General features: G+C 35.9%; 1 protein-coding gene across 1 annotated transcript in view; it reads left to right on the top strand.

The window, feature by feature from the left end:
• The first annotated feature begins 11,587 nt into the window (after positions 1-11,587).
• Positions 11,588-21,071, top strand: part of jam3b (junctional adhesion molecule 3b) — a 71,903-nt gene continuing 62,419 nt past the window's right edge. The window contains exons 1-2 of the mRNA XM_030153513.1: positions 11,588-11,595; positions 19,269-19,414. Coding sequence (XP_030009373.1) covers positions 11,588-11,595; positions 19,269-19,414 — 154 coding nt within the window. The remainder of the gene's footprint in view (positions 11,596-19,268; positions 19,415-21,071) is intronic.

The raw sequence follows: 21,071 nt of genomic DNA, 5'->3' as shown, positions 1-21,071 counted from the left end.
AGAACTGGGGGTAATTTTTCAAAATGTGTAGTTTTTTTTTGATACACCTTGTATAAAGCTAAAAAACAACCATTGGCAGATATATAAGATATATAGGCCCTTTAGGTGTATAAGGCAGCACTGAGACAAACACATCCATCTGTGTTGTGACAAAAATTTACACAATAAAGCTAAATAATAATTCCAAAAATGATGGAATGCTGTGTAAAACCTAAATAAAATGTAAATCTTATTAAAGAAAAAAAATTAAATGTTTCAAATTATTGCAGCTTTTGGAGATGATTTTCTGCCATCAAAGTGCAAATTTCTTATTTCATTCTTTAAATTGAATATTAAGTTAAACATTTGTTATACTTTTTGTGTTCTGTTGAGAATAAAATGGTGGTTTGTGAGATTGTCAAATCATTGCATTTGGGAATTTTTTCAGGGTCCCAACTTTCCCTTTCTTTTATTGCAGTTTTAAATGGATTGGGTGCTGATCTCTCAGATTTTTGTTTTATTTTCTTTGAATTGTTTAAAGTATGTAAGTATATTTCCCAGTAAAATTTGTCTTTGTAGGCTTTGTTCACTGTTTGGTTAACTGGTAACACACTTATTGTTCATCCGTCCGTCTGTCCGTCCATCCTGGGTCTATGTTTTTTTTGGGAGCATTTGTACCCATTTACATCCATTTTTGTGTTTTAAACATGTTGTAAAATGAAGGTTGTGAGAGTAACCTTTTCTAAACTTAAGGGGGAAATACCTGTTTAGAAAATGTCAGGACAGGAAATCAAGTTTCATTCCTAATTTGTTTGATTTGTTTAGTCTTCTTTTGTTTTGTTCTCACAAACTGATGATATTCTAATGCAATTAAATAAATATACTGTGGAATTTAGTCGTGTCTTTAGACTCTGAATGTGTACACAGTTTTGTTTTAAATAAGTTTTGTATATTTCAGGTATAAACAGATGAATATCTCATCATAATGTGATATTTTTAAGACCTGACGATTAGTCTAAGCTTGATGATCTTCTGGAACCTAAATGTTTGCAGATACTGAGTCTGGGTTTATGTCGACACTCTGCAAAATGAGCCAATACTTCCATCTGGTTTCTGAAAAGATGCACATCCGAGTTGTGGGTCCAGTGTGAGAATATTGTGTTTGATGACGGAAGGAAGTTCCATGTGGAGACTGGAGATGTAGGCTGGTGTGAGAAGAGAAACAAATGGCTCGCCTGGGGTGAGAGAGCGGCAGAAGGCTGGTCGTATGCAGTCTGGTGGTCCACGTGTCCGGGTTCGGCAGTAACGAGGACACCAGCGAGTTGCAGTTTGTAGCGTTGTGTTTACAGAGAATCCTGAACCTCGAGGTCAAACAGAGCCAACATAAACAGCTGGAAGTTCATCCTGGAATAACTACCAATCTGAGCCAAGAAGATGAAGTGCAAACATCCAGAGATACACAAGACATGGAACATACAAGTGCTGCATAAGGATGTTAAGTAGAAGAAAATGTGCTTTATTTTGGACTGAAAGCATCAAAAGGAGAGCTCACAATGACATCTCCGTTTATCAGGAAATATCTGGAGTAGCTCATAAAGCAGCAGGTTTTGTGTTTTCATCTTCACAGCATCATTACCTTGAACAGCTCTGAGTCCACTTCCTGTTGTTACATGACAAGAGTTTAAAAGGTACTAATTTTCAAAGACTGAAAGGTAAAATTACCCTCCACCATAAATGAAAACAGGCAATGGATCTTTATAGGAGGGTTGAATGGGTGAAAAATGTTGCATCAATAAGAGAAAATTAACTTCTGATGTGAGGTTTGCGTTAAACCATGTTGGTACATTTATATTTAATAACCTTATACAGTATGAAGCCTTCTACATAAAAACTGCAGGTTTGTTCATCAGGATGTGATCTACAAGAGTATAACAAGGAATCTGTCTAGTTTAACCCTCCGGTATCCCGTCCAGCAAGGCCCTTACTAAGCACCAAGTGTGCCTTTTCGCACACTTGTAGAATGTCAAAAAAATTTTCATACAGTTTGTTTTTAATTCTTTTACACTTTTTTCTGTTTCATCAACTTGAGCCATAAATAATATACCAAATACTCAATAATTGTCACATTTTTTAACCCTTTAAATGCCGTGTTTGTAATGTAAACAAACCATTTTTTTTGGATGCAAAAAACAAAAGAAAATGATTTTTTTTTCAATATACTACATAAAAAGTGGATCACATATTATTGGATTTTTGCAGCCTGACATATGTCAATGATTAACTCCAACACTGGTTAATTTGCATTATTATTTTTGGTGCTAGGTCAAATGTTCAAAAATACTAGCATCTGTCACCAAGTGTGCGTAAAATGCACACCTATAAATCAAACTATTAAATATTATATATTGATTTATGTTTCTGCTCTAATTTGATTTTATTTTGTAAATCAAGGTCAGCCCTAATCATACATATCAAATAGAAGAAATAGTGCGTTTTAGGCACACTTGGGAGACAGATGCTGGTCTTGTAATTTTCTTTTGTGTACAATGTGCAAATTTTAGTTGGTGGCCAGAATTTTAAAGATCATGCAAAAATGAACAACTTTTGAATTCTAACCTTATGTAAATTGTGAAAAATAATATGAAATTTTTTTAAATGAAGTTCAAAGTGTGCCTAAAAGGTGCACCCGGATACCGAACGGTTAATTAGACACATACTCCCTTGTAAAGAGAAAAGTTTAACAATATGCTATTTTTTTATCTATATAAGAATATATTTTCTATCATTATGGACAAATGATTGATGTCTGATCCTGACAGAATACAATACAATACAATAGTGATTTGATTTTAATCTCATTCCACAAATTAAAAGGCTTTTTTTTTGGCCAGAAGTAGTAGAAGCAGCAACATTGGCCCTTTGAATAATTATAAATGATTATTCAAAAGGGCTTGTATCAGTGTTATCTTCTTCTTGTTCATAAACTCTTCTAACGAGCACAATTCTTCTATTTTAAATCGGTATATTTATTCACACATCATTATTATGTATTCTACTCTGTCAATGACACTGTATTCTGACCAGACATATTTGGAATGTGGATATGCAGAATAAAGTGTATCTGTTTTCTTACTCTTATTATTCGTATTTTTTATTGGTGATAATGACCATAAATAAAACCCAAATCATGTGCTTTATTTATGCTATGCCCTGAAACCCTAGAGTTTGCTGAACTGAAATCCTAAATACTGTCATTGTTCAGCTCTGTTTTAATGCTCTACCCACTTTTTTTTTTCTTCTCCTCTTCATCCAGTTCTTGTTGAGTGCGGTACAAGAGTAAACTCAATAAGTAAGAAAGGGGGGAAAAAATTGTGACTACAATGTGGGCTTAGTGCCAGCAGCTTGAGTTTTGAGTGAATGGAGAAAGAAGGAGTGTTGTTCTAAGTGCTGAAAGTAAATCTGAGAATTCAATAAGTCTCTTGCCACTTCTATTATTCAGGAGACACAAGGAACACAATGAAAACAAAAGAGGCCATGTAGTGTGTGTGTGCATGCCAGGCTGTGTTTCAGGATTCTCCTCCTTGTTCTTCGTCTTCTCGTCCACATCACACTGGAAAGCCTGATGCATCTGGTGCATAATTTAGTTGTGTTGTATCTGTCTACACTTGGTGGGACAATGCTTCATCGTTCTAAGGAAATAACTGAACTGTAAGAAGTACATGTGCAGTTGTGTTACGTGTTGGGTTTTCTCATGGTTTACCTGTTCTCCTGACTACACCGACTGCAAAAGTCTGCAAGAGTCTTCTCTCAACTTTTTACTCTTCCAATCCTTTATAAAATCGTAAAGTAGCCCAGATGGGTTTGTGTTCACATTTATTGTTGAAAAGTTTCCTGGCGTTCAGATGCAGGGTGGAAATTTTCTTAGACATGAACCTTTTTAGCATCCTTAACCCTTGTGTGGCATTCATATTTTTATTATTCAGCCAGTGTTTGTGGGTGTTGTGGACCCGCTGCATTTGTGGGATTCTAATTCAACATAATCAAACAATTTTATGTTAAAATACTCAACAGATGTTTACTTCATCCAAATTACAAGTAACATAAAAAGCATATATGTTTAATATTTGCCTTTTGCCTTTGCTAGATCACATTTATGAATTCAAGTGCTACTTGTTTTTAGTTAGTTTGTTTTTTAATACATTGTAATTTAATCAAGATATGTATGGAAGAGGGTTAGGGCCACTGGGAAAAATTTTTTTAAAATGAAGGTCCAATATATTTTTTTATTATTATTCGGAGAAAAAAAAAGTCTGAATTCGGACTTTTTTCTCAGAATAATAATAATAAAAATATATTGGACCTTAATTTAAAACATTTTTCCAGTGGCCCTAATCCTCTTGTGTAAGATATGACAGGAAAAGATTCATTTAAAAAAATAATTAGTCCTAATTTTTCTTTTAATAAAAAATGAAAACAGGTCCCACAGACCTAAACACCATACATGGGTTAAAGCCCATTTTGGACATTTCTCACATTTGTTAAATAGTGGAATTTGGGTGGGAAAAGTGTTTTTCTAAGATCGAGTTTTAATTGGTGAAACTTTACTAACATGGGTTTCCTCCACCATTAACCCCTGACCACTGGGCTGATGAAGATCTGGAGTTATTCCCCAAGTGCCTTCGATGGCAGCTCACTGCTAGTTATATGGTTATTGCTAGTGCTAATGCTAATTGCTAATGCTAATTGCTAAAGGCAATGCTACATACTGTGTATGTATTAAGATTGTAAAATTTAGAGACTTAATTTCCCTACAGGGATAATATAGCGAGTTAACTTTTGGTTGATTTATCTGGTCAGTCTGCCCATCAAGAGTTTACGCACTATTTGTAATATTTCAGCAGTATAAGTTGAGTTTCTAAAATGTAATTTAAAACTCAATTTTATGTAAAACGATCATTATAAGTATGGACAATTTTTAAAAAGACTCAAATTTCAGTGTTTTCTTTGTTTCAAGAATTAAAACAGTTGTTAATTACAGATAATCTTTTTTTCAGAATTCATAGGTGAAAGTACAAAAAAAAGCAGATTGTGTTCATTGTTGAGGCTGAAGTCATAAGGTGATGAAACTATCCAAATAAAGTGGTAATGATATTTGTTTGGAATGTAAAGAGAAAAGTGGAATGTATCAACCAAACAAAGGAATTTGTATTAGAGCAGGATTACGGTGAGAATAAACCATTACCATTAATAGTCATAATCATGTGTAACCATGCTACCACCATATGTACTTTTGCAATGAGATAGTTAAGAAATACTTCAGATATGCTCTATTTCCTCAAATAAAAACTCAGTTACAAGTCAGATCTCTAAAAATTAACACTGACAAAACAAAAACGAGTTGGTTCTCAAATGAAAAATAATAAGTTAACTGTGATTACTGTCATGTAATACGCTGCCATTTAAGCACAATTTTTACTTCTAAAATCTTAATTTAATACATTAAACAATATAATCTATCTCTGTAATCACTCTTCTAAAGAGTTTATTGTCTGATTTTGGTATGTGTCCCCATGAAAGTAGGAATCTTCCATTATTATTAACTGCAAACATATAAGCTATATATGACCAATTTTAATTATAACAGACAAACAACAAACTAGAAATAAAAGATTCTGTTAAAATTATCCATCAAATAAAGGCTCAGTTCCTTCTGCAGCTGAGGTAAACAAAGATCCAAATCCAGTCATTATTTTAGCAAAAAACAGTCCACAGTATATTGAATTTAATGAGGGAAAACATGCTGGGAGCTGCCCCTTTGCATTTAAAACACATTCAAGTTCCAGGTCTTGAATGCGATGGCCGTGAAGTCGTATGTGACATGAATTTTTTCCACTGCTGCTGGATTAACACGCTGCATTAAAATTTATTAAAGGATGGATGAGATGCAGAGCGGGTTAACACGCTTGAAGAAATAGTACCTCAGAAAACAAACTGGGAGCAAAGGTTATGTTTTCATCATTATTATACATTTTAATCGAACTACTAATGCATGTATGAAATCAGTTACTAACAGCTGTTGACGTCATTCAGTGAAGTGGAACGTTCTGCTGTCTGTCTATCCTGACGTAATGACAGCATTGTCTGCGTCTGGCAACAGTGATAGCAGCCATTCTAAATAGCTGCACTTTTAACTCCTATTTGCACAACAATAAGCGCACAATTGCACATTTAGGAAACAAACAACATTTACATTTGCTTGACCTCCACAGTGTAATGTAAATGTATTTTTCTACAGGCTCTTTAGGACTGTGCATTTATTGCATACGGAATTGGGGCTGTACTGAAGGTACTGCCATTCTTTGCTAAAAGTGCAGGATTAATTTGACATGACAGCAATAAAAGACAAAGGCTGGAATTTCAGGTCCATTGGGATGTCATCGGATATCACCATCTGGCTGGTTCATCCATGAGGGACTTTTTTTTTTTTTATTTATGCTGTACCTAGATACTCTCCTTACATATCTAATGGGTAAATATAAAATGCACCTGAAAATCATGTCTCTTACAAAATATAAAGCATCAGAATTGTTCAATGACTACTTCCCCTTTTAATAATAACAGTGAAATGGAAAAGTAAATTCACTCCCATCATCAAAGCATCTAATGAGGAAATACTGTACGTTTTGGCAGAATGGTGTTCATCCCTCGAGTACTTAACTCATCGAATTGATGCCAAGGCAACCTGAGGCTGCTGATCTGGCGGTACATGGTGCTAATCTCGTATAACCAAACGTCCACACTGTGTTAGTGCTGTGCCAGTGCTGTAGATAGGTCTGGCACCTTCTACTAATGTCCTGGAATAGGGATGAATGCTATCTAGGTTGTCTGTCCACTTCTTTAAAAGGGATGTAAGTAGTATTTATGCTTTCAAAGAATTAATATGCCATAGAGTTGAGGTCAGAAGTTCACATACATGCCGGCTTAATGCACTTAAAATCAACTATGTATTCATCTGTAGGCGTACTCCTTTTCAATAATATGATATGTTATTTTACCGTATTTGTTCACTAAAAATCCATGAAGCCTCTGGAAATTCAAGGGTGTAGTATGTTTTTTAGTTTCGAATATTAAAAAATGACCCAAAATCATTATTTGTGTTTGGAATAAAGACGTCTTAAGTTCTGCCAAAAAAAAGGGCAATGTATTGGAGTGTAGAAATATGAACTGAATTTATTTCTAACAATGGGGGCCGGTCAATTATGTGACCACTAGAGGGAGTAGTGAGTCGTTTCTGCTTGTCTGGAAAAACTAACACCATAGAGCCTTTTGACCAAAGCATCAGAAAGTGACCAGATATGGCCACCAGAAATGGCAGCATTTTTTCTACAGTTTCATTCTGAGGCTTATGAAGGTGTGAAGTTATTATGCGATATTATTGTTTTTGCTAAGTTGCTGTTTGTTGATCCACGGTTCTGACTAAACTGTGACAGTTTTGACCTTGTTTGGACGATTCCAAACAGATCTTTAGAGCAGCTATTGACAACACAACCTGTGCAGAAAACAGGTGTTTTGTGGCTTTACTGTGGCTGTTTTCTATCTAAAAACAGAGCTAAGCTAATAGAAAAGCCAAGTGGCCTCTGTGTGCTTGCATGTGTGTGTGTGTCTGGGGATTCACACAAAATACACAAAGAACTGACTGCTGCAGTTTGGCATACTTACATATTTTTGGTCTAGGAACTGACTAGCGAAAACGGCAAGTTGGTGGGACCAACATTTTGGGAGATATTAGTAATTTTGGAATACAATAGCCTTACAATTATGTCACTATGGCCACAGAGCTTTGGCGGTGACTGCTGGACAAATGCGATACAGCATGCACAAATGCACAACAGCAAAAAAACTACCACACACTGATAGACCTATGACGTAAACCAGTGGTTCCCAACCTTTTTTGGCTTGTGACCCCATTTTAACATTACAAATTTCTGGCTACCCCAAACATTCAAAATGGAGATTTTTTTTTTACTAATGTTAATTTGTTTTTGATCATGTAATAGTTTGCTGTACTATGTTGCAAATAAACCTTAATTTTAGATGACATTTAGGCTATACAATGTGTATTATTATTGACGGAGACAGAAAAGCCAGGTGTAGATTACTGCACAAAGAGAGAATTTTATTTTCCTTGGTCAGGATATGTACAGTCAGTCCAGCTTGGATTTACAAGGCTGACAATTAATACTGAACAAACAAGAACTCAAACTATGAATTATGAAAGAGCTGCAGCATCTGAAACCGACCACAATGAACATTTGAAAGATAAACAGTACCACAGTGCTTCAGTTTCAGCTTCACAGTTTGTCATGTCTTTTATGGATTGGGATTTTCTCTCTCAACTCACCATATATTTTTTATTAGTAAGTTTTTTTTATTATTATTATTTTATCAATTACTAGAAATTTCAGGAGACGCAATTTGAATTCCAGGCGACCCCATGTGGGGTCCTGACCCCAAGGTTGAAAAACACTGCTGTAAATTATTGACATCTTTCTGCTGGTGAGAGTTTGGCATAGCCATACTACCTACAGTATAATCCCTTTAAAGAAACTTCAGATTCAGTAACTGCAGTTATTGGGTGTGTACCTGTAACTGAATTTAACCCTTTGATGCATGAATTATGAGAACCTTAGTCAAGATTTTTTTTCCTGAGTGTTTTTATTCCTCTTTCGGCATGAAAAAAAACAATGAGATTGATTTTTTTTTTTTTTTTTTTTAATTAACCTATTTTTCATGGAGTTACAAAAATGTCCACTCATTTGGATGCCATGTGTTTAATTTTTGAAGCAAAGAAACATGTATTTAAAACGCAATATCAGAAAGTGATAAACTGATAATCTCATGTTTTCTCAGCTTTTATCGTACTCTAATACTACTTCTTACTCACTTCATGGAGATAATATTAAAAAAAAAAACCAAGTTTTTGTTTAAGAAAACTGTTAATTACAGTCTAATAATTAGTAATTGATTTACACTCAGTCATGTTCCTGCAGATCAGGTTTCTCAAGAACATAAAGTTACAGTAATGGTATGAATTGCAGTTTATGGAATGGTGCATAAGCATCCACTAATATGCAACTAAAACAACAAAACCCATGAATATACAAGAGAACAGCTGTAGAATAGCTGTCCACTGTAGTGACCACTATGCATGAAAGGGTTAATGGAGTTCTTTCAGTGAGCGATACAGTCCATGGATACATAGTGTTGGTTCATTGGTGGTTTTAGTCCTAAGTCTGTTCTGGTACCAGACTTGCACCTGCTGGGGAGAGTTTGGAACATCTAGAACACAGAACCACTTTAAACGAATCACAGTGACAGAGCCTGTACAAAATAATATCAATCCCTTCAAAAGAAACCAAAGAAAAGGAAAATTGTCAGCATATAGTTGCAGCAGAGGTTGTTGTTTTTCACGTTGCAAGGAGGACTTCCATGTTTATCCCAGCAGAGAAATTCCTGCAAAATCATGTTAAACATACGCTCTTTGAGTTTTTCATCATTTCCCTGTGGGCTGCGGAGGCCGAGTACATGAAAGCCCTTTGGTCTAACACAGTTAACACTTCCATGATCATAAGTGTTATTCCTCTGCACAGAAGCACATAGAAGCACTACAGAGGAGTGTGTCGTAGTGTCTACAAGTTTACAGGGTTTGACGACAGCTGAGATGTTCAGTGTCAGTAATAAACATGACAACTCTGTGATACACAAGCACTAAAGAGAAGAGAGTGAATACAATGACAACAGCAGAACACAATGCAAACACAGGAGTTTTTCCAAAAGCTACTGTGAAACAAACCCATCTTCAGTATTTTAATTTGATTCTAAGATCATCAGTTAATCCATTTTTATATCTTTTTCAAATGTGCAAAAAATACACCAGTCTACTTAATACCACTGACTATGTTGAATCTTGGACATCTTTGCCGTGCTATATGTACGCGGTATGTTTAGTCCGTAAATAAATAAGTGGTAATGTCGCGGTAATATAGATATGAATTCTTTATTAATGTGTTTTCTCTCATTTTAAATGCTGTTGCACAGTGACAGGATTAAGCTTTCAAATAAATAAATAAAGAAGCGAAAATGAAAATAAACTGCAATTGCTGCGTAACCAGAAAAGCTGCTGTTTATAAAACGATTGCTAAAATGGCAGAATAATTTTTGATGGATAAGACAAATTATTTACCTTGACCTGCTTTTTTAATGCCAGAAACTGCAACAACAGACTTTTATTGTGGTGTTTCAGCTTGGTATTCATCTGTTTTTTATAAATATACACACAGCATCTAATGATATCTGAATAAATCAGCTGAAAATAAATGTCTCTATATGCACAACCCTAAAGCAGAAAAAGTCAGGACAGTATGGAAAATGCAAATTGAGTGACATGATGGTATGAACACAACATGTATCACATATTATCCCCTAAAGACTTCCAAATTCATTTTTCCTCTACATTTGTCACCACTTATTATAATATTTTCCTCTGCATTTTGCATTTTTCAGTGAAAATCAGGTATTTTCAGTGTAAAATCAAACATGATTGTAAAACAAGCGTCTGCAACCACTGTAATTTATCAAACTCTGTGGGTTTTATTAGTGAATTAATGTGCCATAAGATGATGGTGTTTCCATGTTCACTATCGAGCCTCTGAACAACCAAATGGGTCATATCTGATGACCATGAAAACATGACAAACAGCATTTTACCTGAATTATTTCCATGTATTTATAGGATTAGTGGTTGAAAAATTTGTTAAACATTTCAGATTAGTAGATGCTGGTGATGGTGATGGTTGCAAGTGGCTGTTTAGATGTTTGAGGGTTAATCACTTGCCTACATTACATATGGGTGCTTCTATGAAACTGGGTTCATTTTGGTACCTGGCACTTTACCAGCTTTGTAGACCCAATAATAAAAGAGAAATTTAGACATATATCCCCCAGGATGTACCTAATGATGACCTCAAATAAATGCAAAAAAAATTATACTCTCACTCTAAACCATCCCAAAATTAATACATTTTTAACTAGAAAAGCACTCGGAGAGTGCAAGACCTCCGCTAAGGCAGATAAAAAAATTTGCCCCACCCCCCCGATCACCACCAAAATTTAATCATTTGTTCCTTGTGCCAGTATCAACATTTCTTGAAAATAACTAACCAACAAACAAACCCCGATGAAAACATAACCTCCGCCGTTCCTTGGCGGAGGTAATTAAATATTGGGGCCATAAATAGGACCAAATTTGAGATGTGAAATCTACCTAGGTGTCAGTGCATTTGATCTGGAACACATGGCTTGAAATGGTCTTATATAGCACTTTAAATAAAGACAGTTAAATTTGTCGATCCTAATGGTTTTTCTAATCCAGACATGTGGGTTTTTCATAAATCACAGTCTCATTCCAGGTTTTGTGTGTAACCCATTGTGTCCACTTGTGTTACATACAGAACCTGCCCATTTCAACACAAATAAATCGCGACTGATTTTGCAACGGTGGTAATTTTTGTGAAACACTCTGCCTTGCATATTCAGCTCAATTCCGAAAATGTACCTGTAAGACAACAAAAAGTTATTTAAAAAAAATAGTGTGTAATTTTTCTGTCCTTTTTACCGTGTTACCTGTGGATTTTTGCATAAAAATCACATAAAAATGTGTTTTATCCGAAAAATTGTTTCTCTTCTATCTCAGTAAATATTTATTTCTAAAATAGACCCAAAGTGCTTCCAACCTTGCTTCGCAGCATTAGTCTATACATCTTGTTTAAATTTTTAGCCACCATGTCCTGTTTTTAGGGACCAGTTTCACAGAAGCACCCATCTACATTCACAAAAAAGGTAAAAGCATTACTTTTTTTAGAATAAGTTGCAAAACTCCAACTTAAATATTCAAACTTAAATGCTCTTTTTTACTGTCTTTTTAATACAGGTCAAAGTTAATTTCCTATACCTATTTCTTACTTGGGGTTGCCCATTTTTACTATTTTTACCCCAAAAACTGCATCTAACAGTGTATCATATGTATGTATGTATCATCGTATGTTCTTTCAGTATTATTATGAAGCAGTCTACCTAATGCTGACTTATTACAACACACACCCAGCGAGGAGCGCCTGAAGGCAACACTGTGGTTAAAATAACTACACCTGATTCATAGTAGAAATTCACTTCAACTCCAGATTTACATGTCTTATGTAATACAGTTCATATTCATGCCGCCGTAATTAGACACAGCTCTATATTTAGACGTAATTACTGCGGTAATGAAGTCTGCAGTGGGTAAGTGACTTTTATGGATGGTATTGATCCACAATGGATGAACTTTGATCAAAATGTAGAGCGGGTTTTCTACACTGGTGCAAAAAGAATCTGTCTCGATACAGTTTTATCTGAAAGCGTTCTTTTTGAGTAGAGTAACATTTATATTTTTATTCCATTCTGCATCATGTATCATCCATCGCAGCTCTACAACCAGCTTGGTGCAGAGTAAAGTGTAAGCTATGCATGTCACAGAGCAGAAACATATCCACTGTGACGAAAACTAGACTTCACAGGATTGAGGTTGTTGTATCGGTGACAGTCGTGTTGAATAAGGTAAGAGAGCGGTGGGCTGACATGGCTGTAGCCTGTCACCGGGCTTAGAGATATGAGCAGCCCCACAGTCCTCGACAGGCCCAAGATTTACGGTCGAGGAAAAATGGTAAGTGAATATTTTATTGAAAGCCTGCCGTATGCTATTGGTCATTGTAGTGACAGGCCAACGAGCTCAACTTTTAATATGCCATAGAGTTGAGGTCAGAAGTTTACATACACGTCGACTAAATGCACTTAAAGTCAACTATGTATTCATCTGTGGGCTGTCTCTATTTCAATACAATGTGTTATTTTACCGTATTTGTTCACAGCGACTCTAAAAAGCCTGAAAGCCTCTGAACATTAAAAGGGCAGTATATTTTTATATATCCGAATATTAAAAAATGACCCAAAATCATTATTAGTGTTTAGAATAAAGAGCTCTTAAGTTCTGCCAAAGTAATTCAAAGTATTAGGGTCGAAATATGAAAGTGATATAGGCTGGGGTTTATGTGACCACTAGAGGGAGTAGCGAGTCACTCTGCTGGTTCTTCCATGGTGAAGAAAACTGGTGAAGGGGCCTTTGACCAAACATCAGAAAGTGACCAGGTGGGATGAGAGCCATTAAGAAACAACTTTCAGAGTCAGTGAAAGTGAGTCATTGATAAAAGCTGAAGAACTGTTGTTGTTTTCACCACTGGACACAGCACTAAATGAACAGAATGGAGGTTATAAAGTTATTACCCCGTCCCCCCAGAGGGGAGGCAAGGGGTATTGTTTTTGGTTCGGTTTGTTTGTTAACACTCAAGCAGAAAAACTGTTGGTTGAAATCATACCAAACTGGGTTTATAGATTGCCAGTGACCCTGAATAGATCTGATTACATTTTGAGAGCAGTTGGTCAAATTTCAAATTTTTAAAGAATTTTTAGAATCTTTTTTTTTCCCCCCCCATTGTACTTCAAATGGCTGCAATTTCAAATGTCTGGTAAGTAGCAAAACTGTTGGTTGAATTCATACCAAACTGAGTTTATAGATTGCCAGGACCCAGAACAGATGTGATTACATTTTTGGGACAAAGTAGGTCAAAATTTCCATTTTTTAATGAATTTTTAAAATCTTTTTTTCTTCTCCCATTTACTTATAATGGGCAAAATTTCAAATGCCTATAAAAACATCATTTTTGTTTCAATTTACTTCAAACGTGGCACATACAGGGTGGGGAAGCAAAATTTACAATGAACATTTAGTTGTTTTTTTCTCAGCAGGCACTACGTCAATTGTTTTGAAACCAAACATATATTGATGTCATAATCATACCTAACACTATATCCATACCTTTTTCAGATAACTTTTGCCCATATGAGTAATCAGGGAAGCAAATGTCAAAGAGTGTGTGATTTGCTGAATGCACTCGTCACACCAAAGGAGATTTCAAAAATAGTTGAAGTGTCCATAAAGACTGTTTATAATGTAAAGAAGAGAATAACTATGAGCAAAACTATTATGAGAAAGTCTGGAAGATACTATTAAAGAAGAATGGGAGAAGTTGTCACCTGAATATTTGAGGAACACTTGCAGAAGTTTCAGGAAGCGTGTGAAGGCAGTTATTGAGAAAGAAGGAGGACAAGTAGAATAAAAACATTTTCTATTATGTTAATTTTCTTGTTGCAAATAAATTCTCTTGACTTTCAATAAACTAATTGGTCATACACTGTCTTTCAATCCCTGCCTCAAAATATTGTAAATTTTGCCTCCCCACCCTGTATATAGAAGCAATTGATATGCTGACATTAGCACATGCATAGACATAATGACATCAGCTGGACCGATACCAAAATAAGCTACAATACGTGCAAGGGCATGTGCATGTGATCTTAATATCTTTGTTAAATTGTCATTTGTTGATCCATGGTTCAGACTAAACTGTAACAGTTCTGACCTTTTTTGGATGATTCCAAACAGATCTTTAATGCAGCTACTGACAACACAAATTGTACAGAAAACTTAGATATGTGGTTTTGCTGTGGCTGTTTTATGTTTAAAAACAGAGTTAAACTAACACAGCTACAATGTAAACTATTGACGTCCCTCTGCTGGTGAGAGTTTGGCATAGCAATACTACCTACAGTGTAATCCCTTTAAAGACACTTTGCCATGGTGGGAAAATCTAGAGAAACTGATTACGATCTTAGAAAATAATTTAGAAGCTTCCACAAGACTGGTTTTCCCCTTCATCTGCTCAACAAAAAGTACACAGTTGTAAACACTGCAGGACGACTAAGCTATTGGAATGGTTTACAGATGAATGTAATGTGGTTTGACATGTTCGCATACCTGGTAAAAGTGATCCCAAATATCTCCAGCTTTAGTAAAGAAGGTGTTCTGTTCAAAGACTGTCAGGAACAAGATTAAAATAGTGAAGATCTGACCTTTTAGAGGAATGCTTTCTGGCCAGATGGAACAAAAATAGAACTGTTTGGCCATAATGATCAGTGTTATGTCTGGTGGACAAAGGGTAAGGCTCTCATCCAAAGAAAACCGTCCAAACCCTGTTGTTCTGTTGGAGAAGGGACTGGTGCACAGCTCAGTCTGAAGATATTTAGTTGAGGTAAACTTCAGATCTCAACAGTACGTTTCAGTTAAAACAGTCTGGAAAGCATGACAACAGAGGTGAATACACTGATATCAAGTGTTGGGGGGTTTATTTAATACTGTGCAGATTAGAGAGTTAGTGTATTCGTTGCACATTCTGTTAGATTACTCAAAGCGATCAAAATATGTGAAATATCTCAGATTACGTCAACATTACCATATTTGATAGTTTATGAATCAATGTGGCATTCAACTGCTTCCTAAAGAAAAAAAAAAAAACGTAAGAGTCAGTCTGCATGTGTATTAACATGTGATGTGAGTTTCAAGCCACAACTATGTGTTTTTTTCTGGTCCTTTTTAGCTTACTGGCCGATAGGCTGTAAGCTATTGTCGTCATGTGGCCTCCGGCGTTGTCGTCATTGTCTGTCGTCGTCGTCTGTCATTGTCGTCTGTCGTCGTCATCTGTCGTCCATTGCAAAACTTACAATCATCTTCTTCTCCGAAACTGCAATTCCGAATGACTTCAAACTTGGTGTACAGCTTCTTTATGATGATGTCAACAAAAGTGAGTGAAATTATTTGGATCTGGCTCTGATTCTGGATTTGGTGCAGCTTTGAAAAATTTCCCCATTTTAAGAGATAGGAAGTGCCAGTAAGCTACAGGGCCATTGGTCCTATTTTTTTCATAGAAACAAGTTATGAGGAGAAGTACTTGGATTCACAGAATACTTTGTTTCTTTTGTTGATCTCAAGTGGGTCGGACCAATAAAATAAGAACATAATAGCCTACAACTAATGTCAACTCCAAACTTTTCTCTGCATTAGAATGAAAAAGTTAAAATTATTATGAAAATGTTTACGTCTACAAAGTATCCTTTTAGAAGATGTAAATAACATGAACAATCGATATTGATATCTACGATATCTATCAATATCTACAGCCCATTTTTGAGGCCAATATTTAAGGCAGACTGACCGTAAAATACAATTGGAGCACTCAGATAACTAAGATTTTTATGCAGCAATATAAATTAAATTATAAATACATGCATAAATAGTACTCTTTTAACATTTATTGAACTTCAAGTGCTGCTCACACAGGTGCTTGATCAAATATCTTTTAATGTTTTTACTACTGATCAAATATCAGCTTACAAAAAAAAAAAAAAATTGAGGCCAATAGCTGATATTGAAAAAAATCAATATATTGGCCCGATATATCAGCTGGCTGATATATCGGTCGACCTCTAATTTACACATGTGCATTACAACTTGCAGATCACAGTGGATCTAGAAAGACACTAAACATTTAGTAACAGGCAGAATATTGTTAAAATTGCACATATTTTTCTTAAAACATTTCAGGTTGTTCATAATTGTCTGAGTTATTCACATTTTTTTGTGTAAGGATAGTTTATCAAAGTAAATATTTCCATATAATTTCACTAGTTTACACTGAAACAAAGAGAAAAATTTGGAGTTGTCATTTATCAGTTATTATGATAGTATTGTACTGATCCAACCCATTTGAGATGATATCGACCTGTGTGTGGAATGAACTAAAATTATGTTGACACCATCGACTGTTAATGGGTCAATATATAATTGAGGGCCTGTTGAGTGACATAGTTGACAGGTATAGTTGACATTTTTGCTGTTTTCAGGCCTAAAATCAACTTAACCATAACACCACATGGCATTGTTACAGAAAGATTCTTCTAACTATCATGTATACAACTGAGTAAAATTGAAATTGAAAGTTATTTATAAAGATACTGGAGTAACACTGTTGACATTAGAGTGCGATAAATACACACTTGACTCACACACTACTTTAAATAACTAACAAAAAGGAGAAAGAACATCCCTTGGAGTCTTGCCAGTGTTTTCTTCAGGAGGAAATGACATCATGTGGAGCAGGTCATGTGATTTGGAATTAACACACTTCCTTCAGGGTTGTTTTTGAAATGGGTAACTTAGATGAAAATGATTTCTCGGGACACAGATACAATTTGTTATTTTCCATATAAAATATGATATATTGCCAAAAAAGAAATATCTTTCATGATTATCTCAACCCAATAAAAAGAGAAAAACACTTTTTGAATAAGCTCATTTTATTATTGTTTAGCTAATTAGAAGGTGGTTGTTGTTAAATTCGGTTATTTAGTTGACATTTTAGTACAGTGGTTCCCAACCTTTTTTTGGCTTGTGACCCCATTTTAACATCACGAATTTCTGGCGACCTTCAAAACAGACATTCAAACAGACAATTTTTTTTGCTAAAACTAATTTGTTTTTGATCATGTAATAGTTTGTTATATTATGTTGCAAATAAATATTAATTTTAGTCGACATTTAGTCTATATAATGTATATTATTATGGATGGAGGCAGAAAAGCCAGGTGTAGATTACTGCACAAAGTGAGAATTTTATTTTCCTTGGTCAGGATATGTACAGTCAGTCCAGCTTGGATTTACAAGGCTGACAATTAATACTGAACAAACAAGAACTCAAACTATGAATTATGAAAGAGCTGCAGCATCTGAAACCGACCACAATGAACATTTGACAGATAAACAGAGCCACAGTGCTTCAGTTTCAGCTTCACAGTTTGTCATGTCTTTTATGGATAGTGACTGTCTTTCTCAACTCACCATATGTTTTTAATTTGTATTTTTCCTTTTTTAATCAATTACTAGAAATTTCAGGCAACCCCATTTGAATTCCAGGCGACCCCACGTGGGGTCCTGACCCCAAGGTTGAAAAACACTGTTTTTAGTATATCTAGTCATTTATTAATTATTTATTAATCCTTTATTAACAAGTGATTGTTTACATTATTAACCATTTCATGTATTGTGGTCACTACAGTGGACAACTATTCTACAGCTGTTCTCTTATATATTCATGGATTTTGTTGTTTTAGTTCCATATCAACCAACACAGTGGACGCTTATGCATCATCCCATACACTACAATTCATACCATTACTGTAACTTTACATGATTGTTCTTGATCGACCTGATCTGCAGTAACATATTTGAGTGTAAATTAATTGCTAATTGTTATTAGACTGTAAAGAACAGTTTCTTTTAAAACAAAAAGTTGTTGTTTTTTTGCATATTGTCTGAGTAAGTAATATGTGTTGTGTTTCATGCTGTCTCTTGGCCAGGACTCCCTTGAAAAAGAGGTTCTTAATCTCAATGGGATCCTTTTCCTGGTTAAATAAAGGTTAAATAAATAAATAAATAAATAAATAAATAAATAGTATTATAGTATGTTAAAATGTGAGAAAACATCAAAAAAATGATTTCATAGTTTTCACACAGTATGACAGTGAATGCATGTTTCTTTGCTTCAAAAATTAAACGAATGGTGTCCAGCTGAGTGGATATTTTTGTAACTCCATGAGAAGTAAGTTCATAAAAATATTTCAATCACTTTATTTTTCATGCCTAAAGAGGAATAAAAACAATCTGGGGGGAAAAAAAAAAAAAATCTTGATTAAGGTTCTCATAATTTGTGCATGAAAGGGTTAAATAATAATGGAATTTTTAGAGACACAATCATAATGAACATAAAAAACATTCGCTGTTTCTACTTTTAATAAACATGTATCCAAAATATATCCCATGGACTTCAAAAGTCCCTCAGTCATACACTGACCCTCATATCTGCAGCGTAGTTTCTGCATTCACAGCCCATGGGCTTTAGATTGGACCGTTTGTTTGACACCCCTGGTATAAATAAGTCTTCATAACAACTGTGACATTGCCTCATTTCAATAGGGAAAACATTCCTGTGATCTTCTAAATGTACTTTACAGTTGGTCTCAGTCACATCCATGGTCCATAAACATATGGAGGCTGCTGTTTTCTACCTACAGTAGTAAAAGCCTCCCACATCGTGTCAACTATAAATTCTTGTCTGTGTGAGTGATGCTTTGGGTAGCTATGGAAACCTATTATAATAGACACCCCTCCCACTATCTCCCCCTCCCTCCCTCCCTCTCTCTCCTCTCTCTCTCTACTGCTCTCACTCTCTCTCTCTCCTGTTCAGTGCAGAGGTCTCTCTCCCCTCTCCATCCACACCACCGCTTTCCAGGCTACTTTGCGCATGTACGTCCAGTCAAACCGAGCATTGCATCGACTCCAAGATGGCGAAAACACGTCTGGCTTGCCTCCTGACTCTCCTCTCAACTCACTGTAAGTACAAAAATCACATTAACCGGCTGTCATTCCTCCCGTTTCCCCCGAGGATCACGAGCATCAAACGCGTTTTTACTTCTGCGTATGTTTGCGCGACATTTAGCGGCGGCGTTTGAGAAATAGCGCATCAGAAGTAACCCTATCTGGAGCAAACTAACACTAAACTCAACCCTGACTCACACCGCACCGATGGAAAGTGGTTACAGTTGCAAATTCTGTCAACAAAATGAGAAATTGTGGCTATTTTTGAGCGCAACTTGATCGGTTGGTGTGCGCGTCGCGGCTGGGTTTTTGCGTCCATGAGCGGGTGTTTGTTTCTCAAATGCGTCGTCGCTGTTGTAAATCTGAATAAACAGAGCTCTGTGTGCTGTAATACTCTGTCTCTGTGTGGTTTTAGGATCACAGCAGGACAAACTGAGCTCTTGCATCAGTTCAACCAGCGGCACATTTCAGCCACCACGTTTTTTTTTTTTGTCTTCACTTTGGGAAAGTTTCAGTCTCTCCAAAGTTCGTGAAGAAACTGTGTGAATTAAATATGAATTAATCCCGTTTCGTGGTGTTTGCTGTTAACTATTTAACATGGCTTTGGAGCGGGGATGTTGAAAGTAGTGATGCGAGATAACGGTTTTTCCTGCGGCGGAATAAAGCAGGCTGTCCGCGGGAGGAGCCAGGCCACTGTCCTCTGCCCCCCCCCCTCCTCCTCCTCCTCCTCCTCTTCTTCCTCCACCTCCTCCTCTTCGTCCTCTCCCGCTGCTGCTGGACCCTCTCAAACGGCACCAGAGCTGGGCTGGTAAACAAAAACAGTCCTCGGAAAATCGATTCCTTCCAGCCTTTTTGCGCCCCTTTAAAAAAAAAAAAAAAGCCCCTTTTTTCCGTTTCCTAATCGCACATTTGGATCCAATACGCGCACACCTGTAAGAGCGCAGGAGTTAATTCACATTCTAATGAAAATCTATCGTACCGTTTACATTTAGGCAAACCTTTAAGTGATATATGATAAAAAACAATGGAAAAATATACAATACGAACACGTAGAATAGGATTTACGCACGCTTTTATTTCACCGCTTCTGCTTAAATATGCGTCTGGAGAAGCTGAGACACTTGTTGCTGAGCTGCGCAGCTATTGTTCCCCTGTTTGCGCATTGAATGCACACACCACTGGGGGAAACATGCATTAATTTCTAGGTGTTGATTCCATAAATAACTGGCGTAATTTCAATATTTATTTTCAATATTCCAAATAGAAATATCATCATTTACAGTATTTTTTTTTTTACACAAGAAGCCAAATTTTATAGTGAGCTGTTAATGCTTTACTGTAAAATGTACTTTGCTTTGCACTGTAGTGGAATAATTATGATTAAAATCCTAATAATTTAAACCATGTCAGACTGAAACTGTGGCCTCACATGTGAAATGTGAGAACAAGTGTAGTTTTAGTTTCAGAGTAACACCTAACCCTTTCTGAGAAGGCCTTTACAGCGTTGGGCTCTTTTTCTGTCCCCGTGTTAATAACCGTACTGTATTAATAATTTCTGAATAACAGCATGGTGTGAGACGTGCTGCCTGTTTTTCCTCTTCCCCCGTGGACGTAAATGAAGGAAGGTGTGAGAGGACAGAGATCCAGATCAAAGCCAGGCTCAGACAGGAGA

Source organism: Sphaeramia orbicularis, chromosome 14 (genome assembly GCF_902148855.1).
Source record: "Sphaeramia orbicularis chromosome 14, fSphaOr1.1, whole genome shotgun sequence".
NCBI lineage: Eukaryota > Metazoa > Chordata > Actinopteri > Kurtiformes > Apogonidae > Sphaeramia > Sphaeramia orbicularis.
The sequence above is the reverse complement of the archived record's forward strand: the minus strand, read 5'-3'. Positions and strand labels throughout refer to the sequence as shown.